This window comes from Asterias rubens, chromosome 12, assembly GCF_902459465.1.
Source record: "Asterias rubens chromosome 12, eAstRub1.3, whole genome shotgun sequence".
Classification (NCBI taxonomy): Eukaryota; Metazoa; Echinodermata; class Asteroidea; order Forcipulatida; family Asteriidae; genus Asterias; species Asterias rubens.
Window position 1 is genome coordinate 3,449,441 of NC_047073.1, and position 14,913 is coordinate 3,464,353.

At 39.1% G+C, this 14,913-nt stretch overlaps 1 protein-coding gene across 2 annotated transcripts in view; it reads right to left on the reverse strand.

Moving 5' to 3' along the window:
• Window positions 1-4,068: 4,068 nt before the first annotated feature.
• LOC117297506 (transportin-1-like) overlaps window positions 4,069-14,913 on the reverse strand; it is a 45,316-nt gene continuing 34,471 nt past the window's right edge. The window contains exons 14-22 of one of the 2 annotated variants that reach the window (XM_033780580.1): window positions 14,102-14,260; window positions 11,945-12,032; window positions 10,828-10,926; window positions 10,579-10,674; window positions 8,713-8,788; window positions 7,725-7,824; window positions 6,750-6,824; window positions 5,131-5,276; window positions 4,069-4,372 (exon numbers count right to left, since the gene is read on the reverse strand). In XM_033780580.1, the coding sequence (XP_033636471.1) occupies window positions 5,169-5,276; window positions 6,750-6,824; window positions 7,725-7,824; window positions 8,713-8,788; window positions 10,579-10,674; window positions 10,828-10,926; window positions 11,945-12,032; window positions 14,102-14,260 (801 nt within the window). In that variant the 3' untranslated portion in view covers window positions 4,069-4,372; window positions 5,131-5,168. Of the gene's footprint in view, window positions 4,373-5,130; window positions 5,277-6,749; window positions 6,825-7,724; window positions 7,825-8,712; window positions 8,789-10,578; window positions 10,675-10,827; window positions 10,927-11,944; window positions 12,033-14,101; window positions 14,261-14,913 lie in introns of those variants that run through there. The other variant, XM_033780581.1, reaches the window with a different exon arrangement.

Genomic DNA, 14,913 nt, shown 5'->3' on the forward strand with positions numbered 1-14,913 from the left:
CCCCTAATTCGTCCTTCGGATGGGACATAAAGCCGTTGGTCCCATGTGTTGTGTAACGCATGTAAAAGAACCCAGTGCACTTATCGAAAAGAGAAGGGGTTCGCCCCGGTGTTCCTGGTTGTGGCTGCTTAATGCGCCGTAGCACCTTGTAAACCCTTATAAGGTGCTAAATAATTGGGTCTCAGAATTCATCACTGCAATAACCTATCTTTCTGAAAGTTTGTATATACTCAGCGCCTTGAGTACCTTGTTTGGTAGATACGTGCGCTATATAAGACTTCGATATTATAATTGGGCACAAATACCCCAAACCTAAAAAGATTCACCCCCTCATGGGCACGCTGTACCCCCAACCTAGAAAGATTCACCCCCTCATGGGCACGCTGTACCCCCAACCTAGAAAGATTCACCCCCCTCATGGGTACGCTGTACCCCCAACCTAGAAAGATTCACCCCCCTCATGGGCACGCTGTACCCCCAACCTAGAAAGATTCACCCCCCTCATGGGCACGCTGTACCCCCAACCTAGAAAGATTCACCCCCCTCATGGGTACGCTGTACCCCCAACCTAAAAAGATTCACCCCCCTCATCACCTACATCCAAAGATTAACCCCCTCTTAGGCCATGAAACACCTACAAGGAAGTGAACCTCATTAGCGATGTACCCCCTGCAGAGCAAGGCCCACTCCCCGTTGCGACACTTTGTACCCCCCTACGTGTAAAGATCCATTCCCGCTCATGGGGGATAAAACACCAACAGTTGAGCTGCACCCTTGAGGATGTACCCCCTACAAAGCAAGGCCCACTCCTCGTTGCGACATAATGTTTCCCCTACAGGGAGTCTGTTTGATTCCTACGATCTCTTTTGTTAACATTCTAATCCATATGCCTCCATCTATTGAACGATTAGTTTTTTTCTTTTTACATACATTGACTGGAAAGCTTTTACATTACTTAGTAATAAATAAATCAATTGGACGGCCTTGGGGGGGGGGAATAGTTCATCACTACTTTTACAATTTTCAGCGAAAAGAAAAAATTAAAGTAACCTATCCACAAAATTAAAAATAAATCAAATAAAAGGCTGCACTGTCTGCTTGAGAACACACCTTTCCGCGAGAGAGTTTTCATTATTTTATTTTCCAGAGGAAGAAGTGTGTTGCCCCAACACAACAACGTCCTTTTTCTAGTGCAATCTAGTGCAATCAATACCAAGTAAACAAGTCTCAAAGATGAGGAGTTTGCCTAACGCTCAACATTTAATCCCTTCCAGATGATTTCAATTTTTTTTTTTTTTTCATTCTGACCCGACTTTTAATCGATTGCCTTCAAGGTACTTCATTTGCACCGTGATTCCGAACGGAAACTTCGCAGCGAGGCGAACATACCCCCCAGGAAGGCTTAGGATTTTGAAACTGTTTACCAAAGTGATTTGAGGATTGTCCTCGTGGACAACTACATTGAACGGGGAAAGCAATCCCTAACGACAACCAACTCAGGCCAGTAACGGGAAGGCCAATCTGCCGTCATCGCTAAATCAATTCTTGTTGGTTTATACAAATGAGCAATTTACGGAGGGGATTGTCTTCACAGGGCTGGACATTCTTCCGCGGTGTGATAACAGCCTCGAGAGATGAAATCTCACTAATGCATGCGAGTCATCAATCCATTTCTAGGAAGAATATTCCGTGTACTCAAGGACTGTTGCAGAGATGAGATTTTTTAAAATTCCTACACCGTAAAGTCCGGCGCCAGGGTTCCCTGCTTTAAACTGGACCCCCGAATCTACTGGCTTTTACAAATTTGGAAGATCATACAGAACTCTAGGCATTACCAGAAATAGGGGGGGGGGGGCCCACTTCATGTATATCATTGTTGCTCAGACACCTGCATGTTTAGATCCCAATATGTGGAGATTGTGCAGTAATTCACCAAAACCAGAATAATACAAAATGACAAGTTTGTTCACGGCGTGGACTTTTCCTGCATCTTCAGTGATTGCTTTACTTCTTTTATGAAAACTTGTTGAGGGTTTTTACTTTTTTTTCTAAAATTATTATCAGTAAATATCCAGAGAAATTTCATGCGTGCTGTTAAGATTTTCACAGCATCAATTGCTCAACCTAGCCCCTCCTATACTCAAATGTGTCCTAAAGGGAAACCTTTGATATTCCCATTACAAAACCAAAATCTCACCAAATCAAGCATCGCTTTATAGAACCTATAAATAGTCAAAGAAACTTGTTCAAGAGACTTCACTGTTCTGGTTATGTAACGAAATTTTTTTAAATATGTTTAATTTATGGTCAGAGTCAGGGAAAAATGGAAACTTTGACTAATTCCTTTCAAAGTAAATTATGAAACTGAGATACAACTAAATCCGATTTAGCTAACTCACTTAAGAATCTGCATCCTGAATGAATAACAACTCATTATGCTAATTACATGATGAATATTCATTAAGAGTAATGATTACCAGTTACATCTGGTACTCCGCAGCTACTTTCCGATTGGTAACCTAATCAACCCGTTCTATATAAAATTCTTGTCTATTAAGAGATGAGACCGATTTCAGAGTCCAGATAATACAGAGAGATGCATATATTAATATAATTAGCATATAATTAGCATACTTAAATCATGCGGTTAGAATAGCAGACACATGCACAAAAACATACACCACTGAATTCACATTATAAATTCTCACCATCCACACATGCTATTAATAGTACTATAGTCAAGCATAACCACATGCAACCTGATAAAATTTTAAAGGCTGGAAACAGTCGCCATAAAAAATATGGGTTTTCATAATTATCACCGCAATAATTTCTGTGTAAGGGCCGATCGGCACTGGATCGACATTAGACATAATACTACAGATGCTATAAACCTTGAGATAATGCCACATCAATGACTTACTCATTTGCATTTGACCTTTCATCAACTGCCAATGACCGAGCCAGTAACTCCGGCCGAGCGTTCCAAAGCCGCCCAACCCCCCCCCCCCCCAAACAATCCATTAGTAACATCAACACTCCACAGCCCTTTACAATAATAACCCACAAACATTCATGCCTATCGAAACATTTCAGCCCGGGTGAGAGACAGTCCCCCCTGAAAATAATGAGTTTCCACAAGTGAAGTATTTTCACACACAGGGACTCCGAGAAGCGGATTATTCGCATCAAACCGCGACTCTTAATCTGTGTAATCCAGCTTAAGGCGACCAAAACCTCAAGAGATTTCCCCAAGATTTTTTCCCTCGACGTTATTTTCGTACATAGCGGAGCGGGATACGCTGAGTCCTGTAGGCAGCAGCAAAAAAGTTTAAGACGAACGCAGCAGCAGAGAAACGAGATATTTATCTGCGGATGACACTAGAGACACGACCAGGCAGCACGACGATGGGATGCTTGCTTGAGCGACTTCAGGCGCTGATGCAACAATAGAATTCCGAAAAAATGATTGTAATCAAAACCCCCGGGAAGGGGGGGGGGTGCAAAGCAGCGCAAATCACAACAAGAGATAAAATAATCTCGCTCCATTTTTCCTCCGACAAGCTTCACACAGCTCTAAAAGCAAGTACATCCACACCCTCGAAGGTTGACACCGGAGGGAAACTCAATCAAGTTCTTAATGCGAGCGCTTCACAACTTAAGTGAGAACGTTGAACACATCCCGATACATCATTCTCTATCCATCCCCCCCAACCCCCCTAGCCCGAACGAAAACATTATCATCACTGTGACTTAAATGTAAACTTAGGAAAAAATATAACAGACGTCTTCACAAGGTAGCAGTGCCGTACAGGAAAATTCAAGAGGAACCCTTACTGCACATATTCACCTTTGTCTTCGTGACTTGACTTATATTTTTAAAACACAGGGGTGAGAGTTATCACTAACGAAAAAGTCTGAAACTTGGATACAAATTCGAAGGTGTTGAAATGATGCCGTTTTGGTAACCCTTGGGGTTATAGATTCCAAGGAGCTTTTGGAAACAGTGTCCAAAGCACTAGAGAAGTAGACCAATAGAGCAGGATTTCTTTATTTGTGGAAAAAATATTGTATGATATTCTTCACCAGGCCGACATAAAAAGTCTGAATTCAGCCCAAAAAATTGAACAATCTCATCCCTGAAAACACCACAATAAACCCGCTTGAATCATGTGTAGTAGGACTCATGTAACTTACAGCACTCTATACGAGATGACCTTTGATACACGCTGTGACCTTTGACCTCACAAGTGCTTCAACTCCGGTGGTGTGCTTATATATGAGATATTGTTCCCCATAGTCGGATGTTCCTGGACTCCCTGTCCACAATTGAAGACAGATGTTTGCAGAGATACAATTCCTTCAAAGACAGCTGCAACAATACACAACCAAATAACAAAATCAATATTTATTTGATCATGGCAATGAATAAAGTACTTTTTACGCGGCAGCAAATTAGCAGGTGTCCCTCGCTTAACTTCAACATAGTATTGGAACTCTACAAAATTGCACTCTGTGTGAAAAGACAACAATGGTTTGGACTGTCGAAGGTCCCATGAGAAATCCTCTAAGACATTGCTAAATGTTGCTGCTACATCAGTTGTTGGTTACCAGTCATTGCTGGTTACCAGTAATCATAACACAAAGTAGTTGCTAGTTTCTTACATTTGCTGTGTGAAAGCTCACTAGATCAGTCATGCATGACAACAAACAAACAATCGGGTTCTCATAAAATTTGTAGCAGCAAGGACATTTTTCGTTATTTTGTCGTCATGTAAAAAGGGCTTCACAATTAATAGTTACACTGTGCACTACACAACTAAACCTTTACAGATATAATTAAACATCCACCCTCTCTCCCCTAACCCTCAGACTAATCGTGTAACGACACCTTATTAGTCTATAGACAGGTGTTAGAGCATTGAACCCTGACCAATGTTACGGTCCACTGGGTTCAGAAGCTAGTCTCCATTTCAAGCAGTCTCTTGAGTCATACTAGATGACACTGCTGTGTTTGTTACACCATGTAATTAGCAGTCAGCCTCCCCCCTCTCAAGAGACGATACATCCGCTTAGCGGCTACACTGTTTACTTAGTTAGTCTCACTCTCAAGTCGTTCTTTTCCCGTACCTGCTTTTTTATCCTTCAGAGTGCATCGTTGTTGTGTGTTACACCATGTAATTGGCGGCTAGTCTCTCCCTCAAGGGGGCGGGGAACTGATCAGAGAACCTCTTCCAATTTTCAACTCCGACTTCGTTTTTGAATCCGTGAAGGATCTGCAGAAAGATGAAATCATTAAAGACACATCCATAAATTTATATATTTATTTACTTATTTACTGTTAAATTGAATAATTATGTATTGTATTATTTATTTATTTATGTAATTCTGCTTGTACAGCCAAGGTCTTTATTTGTTAATTTATATAAAAGTAACGTAATAAATTATTCATCTATTTAATTAATTACTTCTCGTTGTGATGGCAGGGATTCTCGGAAAACCAAACCCCCATAGAGAGAAGATCTGGGAGGAAAACCCCAGAGAATTATTCCAGGGGAAAACCCACGCAATCAAGTAGGGACTTAAAACCCAATCCACATAGTGTCCTCGGTGAGATTCGTACCGAGGTCCCAGACGTGGAAAGCCAGGACAGATACCACTTCACCAAACTCATCTGCCCATTAGCAGTTTGGGTCGAGCAAAGACAACTACACCTGGGCCCAATTTCATAGAGCTGCTAAGCACACAAATTTGCTTAGCATGACATTTCTGCTAAGCACACAAATTTGCTTAGCATGACATTTCTTCCTCGACAATAACAGGATTCACCAACAAAATTTCCACGTGATTTTCAGGATAAGCAAACAACAGCTGAACACCAATAACAAGCAATATGCAACAAACGGAAATTTGTTCGGTAATCCTGTTTTTATCAAGGAAGAAATTTCATGCTAAGCAAATTTTTGTGCTTAGCAGCTCTATGAAATTGGGCCCTGGTGATCCCTAGTCTGGAATTTTTCTTTCTAAAATCAACTTTAAAGGGAACATATAAAGCTTTTGATTTTTTGAACCATTCAGTGTTTTAATCCCAGAAATGTACGTATGCAATATGCCTATCAATAATAGGAGAAAATTTCATTTCGAAAAGGTAGTCATAGTTTTGAGACATTAAAGCTGCTGTAGGCTTCTAACCAAACGGTTTTTGTTTGCCATTAACTTAAAAAAAAAAAAAAAAGAGATTATCAAACTTTAAAGGGTCTATGTAACTTTTGTAGGACAAAAAACACAATGTCCACAGATTTACACTAAACTTACACAGTTTGAAGATAATGATAGTAGAAAGCTTCCCTGAAAATATTACGTGCCGAGGTGATGTAGTTTTGGGGAAATGAGTAAAACAATGTCATGAAAATAATTTTTCGTCTCATGAGACGAAAATTATTTTAATCATTTACAAACGTATGTTCATGACATTGTTTTACTCATTTCTCAAAAACTACAGCACCTCAGAAAGTAAGATTTGAAGGGAAGCTTTCCACTATCATTATCTTCAAACCCTGTAAGTTTAATGTAAATCTATGGACGTGTTGAAAAAGTACCCGAATCCTTTAAGTGCTTCTGTTCATTTTTAACATCTGTTAAAGTGAAACCCAATAGTCCTACAAAGCATAGACCCGGATATGAAGGGATTATTCAACGAGGCTGGAAACTGAAAAAGGATACTAATTGAAATATTGATGGGTCTTTACCGTGTAAAACATCTGCTTGAGATCGTCTTTGGGATTCTGCCAAGACGCCACGGCGTCACAGAAAAAGATGAAATCCTGGAAGAAGATAACAAACAAAATACAATCTTCTGTAAATAACTGTAAACACAAGCTTTGGCTTTCACTTTACAAATGTTACAGGTATCATATACAGACTTATAATAATATTTATTTTAGGCAATCACATTTACAAGCACATGTACAACCATTCAAAATAGTCAAGAAAACAAAGTAAGACAACAGTGGGGTGCCAAGGAGAGCATAAAAATTTAAAAAAATAACTATCGCCAAAAGGCGTATGTCTCCTAGACTTAGTGGAGCTGACAACATAGTCGCAGACAGTGCTCATATTTATTTCCAAAATAAGAATGTGAACATTTTGGCATAATCCTTTCTGTGAGTCGGGATAAAATTAGTGAAAAACCAATATCCTCACTTAATGTGTCCCAACGTATGCATGAATCTGCAAACCTGTGAAAGTTTCGACTCAATTTGCCATCAACGTTGCACAATAATGATGAACGAGAACAAAAATCTCGTTGCATAGAATTCTGTGCTTTCAGATGCCCAAGAATGCCTGAAGCCTTTTCAGATTCATATTTGTTCATGAAAAAAATAACCTTTCTTTAAAACTACATTACTCCAAAGGGAGTCGTCCCTAACAATGTTCTATAACATCAACAGGATCTCCACTGCTCTATACTAAGTAAGTTTTTTATGGTCATTAACATGAAGAATATTACCAAAAGTACACTCTTCCATTACATCCTTAAATTAAGTATAATATAGCCCCAAAAAATTGACACAATTTTCTTTCAACTAAAAACAAAAGCTAGCATACATTATTTACCAATATAAACATAATATTGTCAACAAAATACCAGATTATCAAGTATACAGTTTTCCCTCGAGTGAACAACTTTGAATCACAAGAGGGGGCTATAACATTGGACTCACCTGCACCACACCGGCCGGGTTGACATTGATCATGGCACAGATGCCTCGGAATGCAGAATCTTTCTCTTCGTTGTCGCGGATATTCCTAAGTGATGTGCACCTGTAAGAGCGCATACACAAATTTAACGAATAGCGGCAGCTATGAAGTCGTCCAAACAACATCAGAAGCGATAAAAGTATCTTGCGGAATAATACTTTCTCAATAAAAAAAATCCAAACAAATCCATTTTTTAAAGAAAAGAAATTGTATCTGTTTGTCTTTCTTTTAACCTAAACATATTTTTGTACAGTTTTTTTTTTTCCTCCACCAGACATCAAACATTTAGCTCATGGTTAATGAAATAAATTTGTAGCATCTTTAAATATTTTTTTATTGTATTTTTTTTTTACAGTTTCTCCCTCCACCAGACATCGAACATTTAAATCAGGCATAAAACAGAGCATGCTCAGATGGGTTCCAAAGTCAGGGGAAAACAACAAAACTAATCTATGATTCCAAATCAATCAGACATCGGGCCAGTAAACTCATGGCGAACTAAAGCACGGTTCATACTTCCTGCAAATGCGAATGCAACACAAATTTTGACGTCACAACGAATAACTCTCAACAGTTGTAACTCCTGCAAAACATTCGCTGCGAAAACAGCCATGTGACGCCAAAATTCAGTTCACAGTCGCATCCGCCCTGCAACTAGCCCTTCAGTCTCTAGATTTTCCCAAACAAATTTGAGTTCCGTCAATGGTAAAATGGCATCTGACTATTTTTGGTTGTAAATTGATGAATGAACTATGGAAAAATGGCATCTGATTGTTTGGATGTCAATTTATGAATGAGCCTCTGAAATGACGATGGTTGGACTATTACCAGTCTAGGGGAAGGAGGGGAGGGGGCTCGGCCATGGATAATATTTAATTAACAATACTGCCATGATAATCATCCACTTGTATAGAAAAACAATAATGAAACAAAACTAAGAAAAATACACACCACTGTCGTATAAACTGTGGAAGCACAGGGGCCACAACTTGCGGGCAAACCAGGCCTAGGCGACCAATTGTGATTGCTACGGTAACAAACAGAGTGAAGACCAATCACACGTCAACGGTTACGTCACATGACAAGGAGTGAAGCAGGCAGGAGGGCGAGAAAAGGAAAGAAAAAACAGAAAACAATTCAACTCAAGAAACGACCGGCCGTTCGGTAAACAACAGACAACGCGGTGTCCAACTCCGGATCATAAAAATTAAGGTTTACTTTCAAACAATAATAATCAGTACTCAACATCAAAAAATACCAAAAAAATAACATAATTTAAACAGTTTATATAAATACAAAATGCAAGAAACTCTGTTTATATGATTGAAGTCACCACGTTGTAACCTAATAAATTGCCGAAGGAATGATGGAAGGCCTTTTTTGGGTGTCCAGTCCGAACCTAAAAATTAAGATTACTGTACACCAAAATAAATGGTACATCGAAAAAATACCAAAAAAAATTACATAATTTCAAAACAGTTTATAGATACAAAATGCACAAAACAACTCTCTTCATACAATCATATGAGTGAAATGACAAAGTAGACCACAACATAGTTAAGCATAATGAATTGTCAAAAGCAAAAGATGGAAGGCCTAATTTGGTATCATGGCACGTTAGTTGACAAAACCATGCAGAAGACCACAAACACACCATCGGGCCAAGTTGCACTGAAAAGAAGATAACTTAATCATCAAGGCTGTGACTTAATGTCTTCACTGAATCGGATCGTGTGCTTCCGATTAACATTCTGACTACAATAATATGTCGACCCTTTAGCAATAAAATAAATTAAAATGATGGAACAATTTTAACAATTCCTGTTTCAAAACAGTCTAACATGAGAGGGGGGCAAATTCCCCTGGCAGACAGAAACACCCCCCCCCCCAACCCGGACCGTTGTGAGGGGGAACAAAATTCCCTGTGACACTTAAATTTACCATCATGGTCACTATAACAATCTCGATATCTGATATCACTATCACCATTTCAAATAACTTTACAGAACTAACAAGCCCCCATAACATATAGAATATGACAACGGCCTACAGGCCTCTAATTGTGAACTGGATCGCAGGTACAGGGAACGTTCGGAGTATTTCAATATCTTAACATTCTCAAATCACAGATATTATTTTAATCGGCTGAATCAACGGTATCATCCTTCAGCACCAGCTTATATCAATAGAATGTACACACACACACAAAAAATGAAGATAAGAAAATACATAGGCTACACAGGCTATGGTTTTGTAAATACGGTAGTACAATCAAAGTGACAGCAAAAACAGTATAACTTAATTCTTTACACAAACCATCCGAGAAACTGAAACTATTGCATTGAATATAATTTGATCATCTTACGTATCCATCATCTAAGTTTTGGATACTCATCAGACATCGCCAAATAAAACATGACCAGAGAATTTAAACAAACATGCATCAAGCTGAGCCAATCGAGTCATTTGTTGTCAACTCTCATCAACTTGCACCAGTCCCTCCAGACATTCTCGATAAAAGAACAAGGGATGAAGATCATGCAATTAGAAGGTATGTTGAAATTGACGCAGGTTGCATGGGCGCTCAACAGTTGTGCGTATGCGCACGTGCAAATGGATCATATGGGACCTGGGGGATATTTGTAAACACGGGCCCCAACAACATACATGGCATAAATAAATAGGATACAATATTTATAATGCATTATTGCGGAGCCTTTTCAAACATTATGCACTCTTGCAAAACCAACACATTTATAATGTCCTAACTGAAGGTTATAGGTCACCCTAGGTCACCAGAGGTCAGAGGTTACTCACCTGTGTTTTCTAGAAGTGTCTTGGGTGTGTTCGCTCTGTTGATGATATCTGTTAATTGATTGAGTACCAGTTGTATGTAGGGCTCCATTTCTTCACCTGTCAATCAATCAATTAACATCAGTCAGTCATCTAAACATTTATATGTTTATTTAATTAATTTGATTTAAAAACAAGAAAACATGGTCTGTAGTGCTCTTAACCGCTCGACCACGAGATTATTTGGTTGATCTTGAGTATGTCTTGACTTACCCATCTGTATTGACACCTCGCCAATGGCCCAGGTAGCATTGTTACATACAGAGATAAACTCAGGGTTGAGGTTTTGACCAAGGACTGGGAGGAAATCAACTGCAAAAAAACAAAATATGAAATTGGTTGGTTGAAATGAAAACAGAACACTTTAAAGCCTAAGGCCAGCATTTGATAAAATGTCAACGACTAGTATTTGCAATTTGTAGGACCCAATATGTGACGCGATGAAGCAAAATAAGTCATTTGGAAAGAGCATAATCTATGCTTTAAAAGCAGTGGACACTATTGGGAATTGCTAAAAATATTTATTTATTTGCATAAAACCTTACTTGGTAACGAGTAATGGGGAGAGGTTGGTAGTATAAAACATTGTGAGAAACAACTCCCTCTGAATGCCATAGTTTCCGAGAAAGAAGTAATTTTCCATGAATTTGATTTTGAGACCTCAGATTTAGAACTTGAGGTCTCGAAATCAACCATCTAAATGCACACAGCTTCGTGTGACAACGGTGTTTTTTTCTTTCATTATTATCTCGCAAGTTCGATGACCGATTGAGCTCCAATTTTCACAGGTTTGTTATTTGATGCATATGTTGAGATACACCAACTGTGAAGGCTAGTCTTTGACAATTACCAATAGTGTCCAGTGCCTTTAAAGACACTGAACCCTCTCTTGATACCACCTTTGGTTCAATCAAAAGTTGTGAAAGTAGAAACACCAAGAGATGCAAGAGAATAAGACCGAGAAAAAAAGGGGTTTAAAGTCGAGTCAATTGTTGAAAATTCAACGCCACATTTTTTTTTCCCGTGGAAGTTTTGGTTTCACCCAAAAATGTGAATCTGAAATGTGAGGCATCTGAAAGCAACACCACATTACTTTAAAGTGAAATGTTTCTCAAAATCCTTTCAATATCAAAAAGCTACCATAGGTTCTAACCAAAAGTTTTTATTGGCATTAATTTTAAAGAGTGATTACCAAAGCCCTTTAAGTTGTACTCAGCTCATTGAGCACAGTTGATAAGACGTTTAACGTCTTAATACACGTCTTAAGTGGGAGGTAAGCGTACATGACATAAATTGATCTAGTTTTCCGCTTCATGCCGCGCCTTCTTACCGATGCAAGGTTTGACATGTTTGAAGCAGGCTTTGGTCAAGTCTCCAAGGAGGGCGAAGGAACTCTGCCGTACCTCGGGCATCTTATCCTGTAGGGAAGGAAAATCAAAAGTCAATAACGGAGAAATCAATAAGAACTGCCGGGGCAGATAATTGTTTTAGGGCTGGACTTGGAGAGGTTAGGGGGGGTTGAAAGCTGACGACACACTCACAGGGTGTCTGGTGGTGGAGGCTGAGTCTGTAAATAGTGCAGTGGCATTGGCGAGCATGTGCATAAGTCAGGCATAAGGGCAACTGCTTTACTATAACCTTTTTCCTTTTACAATTTCCTCACAGGGTGCCCTTTACCATGTTTACCACAGAGAAATCGCCTCGGTGCCCTTGCCCTTTCAAACACAAAGCATACAGGCCTGTCCATGGCAGCACCAAATCTCTGGAATTAGCTACCCCTTCATAAAAACAACCCTGCAACTAACTCACTCATTCAAAAAGTCGAACTCAAAACACACGTCGTGTCAAAAGCATTATGTTCTACTTAGCTGATTCTTATGGGGGTAAATTCCCCTTGTGTGTGTTTTTTGTCCTTCTCTTTCTTTGTTACAGCGCCTTCAGCACCTCTTGGTGGGTTTAATGCTCTTTATAAGACTTGTTAGTACCGATATTATAAAGCTTCTGCTTATCCAATCAGCCCCATGCTCTATTTATTACATTTATACTGCTTACTGTTACTTAAAGGCAGTGGACACTAATTGGTAAATACTCAAAATATTTGTTTGCATAAAAACTTACTTGGTAACAAGCAATGGAGAGCTGTTGATAGTATAAAACATTGTGAGAAAACGGCTCCCTCTGAAGTAATGTACTTTTCGAGAAGGATGTAATTTCCCACGAATTTGATTTCAAGACCTCAAAATCTAACCAGAAATCAAGCATCTAAAAGCACACAACTTCGTGTGACAAGGGTGTTTTTTCTTCCATTATTGTCGTGCAACTTCGACGACCAATTGAGTTCAAATTTTCACAGTTTTGTTGTTTTGTGCATATGGGGAGATACACCAAGTGAGAAGACTGGTCTTCGACAATTACCAGTAGTATCCAGTGTCTTTAATGTTATTTTTGCACAATTGGTAACATGCAGTGGTTGATACACGGAAGTATGGAAATAAATGTGTATTTGAATTGAATTGAATATTATCATTATTAATAGTATGGAAACAATCAACAATACAATAATAATAGAAATACAAAAAAAGGAAGTTAAAGAGACCAGCCATGTCAACATTCATACTGGTCATAAGAACATGAGACGACCGAAAAAAAAAAAAAAAGGTTTTGTCATCTTATTGACCTAGCTGTGCCGGGTGATATTAAGGTAGCTTCCAAGCAGGTGGAAAAAAATTCATAAGCTCCATGACTTGGCCAGGGAATTTTTTTTATTATACTTGATTGGCAGGTGAAAGTGAAAAGAGTTCCTGTGGTGGTTAGAGCACTCGGCACTATTCCCAACGCACTGGGGACACATCTAGATCAAATAGGCTCAACTGCAAGGGTGGATTTGTTACAGAAGGCAGCGCTTTTGGGAACAGCAAGGATCCTGAAAAAATATCAGGGGTTGATTTTAGAGGATAAATCCACAAGGCCGCAGGTTACATGTAGGTTACAAGATTTACTGGACCAAATTTCAATTCAAATTCAATATTGGTTTATGTTATAAAATACATCACTACATCACCGGCATTTATTTAACTAAAACCGGGAAAAAAACGAGAGAGAACTTTCTACACAGTACATGTGAACTGTTTTTATTTCAACAAGCACTAAGAAAATATCTCACTAATGTTGTCATATGGTTTTTATGCTTCCAATACTCGACAATTGAAAAACACAAGACTGTGTTTGTCAACGACCGTGTTAGTAGACGAGGTAAAAGGAAAACCACGCAATTTCGAGTGATACTTGTGCGGATTATTATATTCTATTTTAAAACATCTTTCTAATCATATGCATTTTATAACAAACGGTTACAAACGCTTTCCAAAGACCAACTCGACCGATCCACGGCAACGCGTTCCTTTAAGGCTACAAGCAAGGCCCTACACACACGGAATATAGAAAGAGTCTCAGCCCAACCTTCTTTCTTTTTTTTAAAGGAACTCACCTGCATACATTGGAAGAGTAAACTCAATATATTGCTTCTCTCCACCAGCTTCTCGATATGAGCTTCTAATCCTTCCGCTAGGCCACTCAGTAAATCCAAAGCGACGATCATGAAATCCTTATCTGGCGGTTCCACTTGGTCGGGATGAGCATCAGATGCCTGTGTGTACAATCATCAAGCCATTATAATCAAATGTTTTAATAATAATTATAATCATAACAATGTATTTATAATGCGCCATCTATCTAGTGTACAAGACCCTATTCCGAGGCGCAGAACAAAAAAACAATACATATATACAACAAAAAGAAATGTAGAACATAATAAAAAAAAAGTGTAAGAGGATTCAAATAAATGGGTTTTCAGCAAGTTTTTAAACAATGGAAGAGAACTACGGCATCTGGTCTTATTAGGTAAAGCGTTCCAAAGTTTAGGAGCACAAGCGGAAAAGGCATGATCGCCATACGATGAGTTCAAGGAATAGTTAAAAGGGACTTGGCAGAAGAACGAAGAGTGCGAGAGGGGGGGCGTAAAGTTCAAGGACATCTTTCAGGGTTTACTTGGATATATTTTAGGCTTTGGGCGATTGCTTCTATGTAGAGTGTCATGGTCGAGTGGTTAAGAGCATCTAATTCAAGTTATGGTGCTAATTCACCGGAGTGTGGGTTCGAATCCCGGTCGTGACACGTGTGTCCTTGAGCAAGATACTTTACTATAATTGTTTCTCTTCACCCAGGGGTATAACTGGGTACCTGCGAGGGTAGAGGTTGATATTGTGTATAAAAAGCCACAAGCGCCTTACAGGCAGCTCA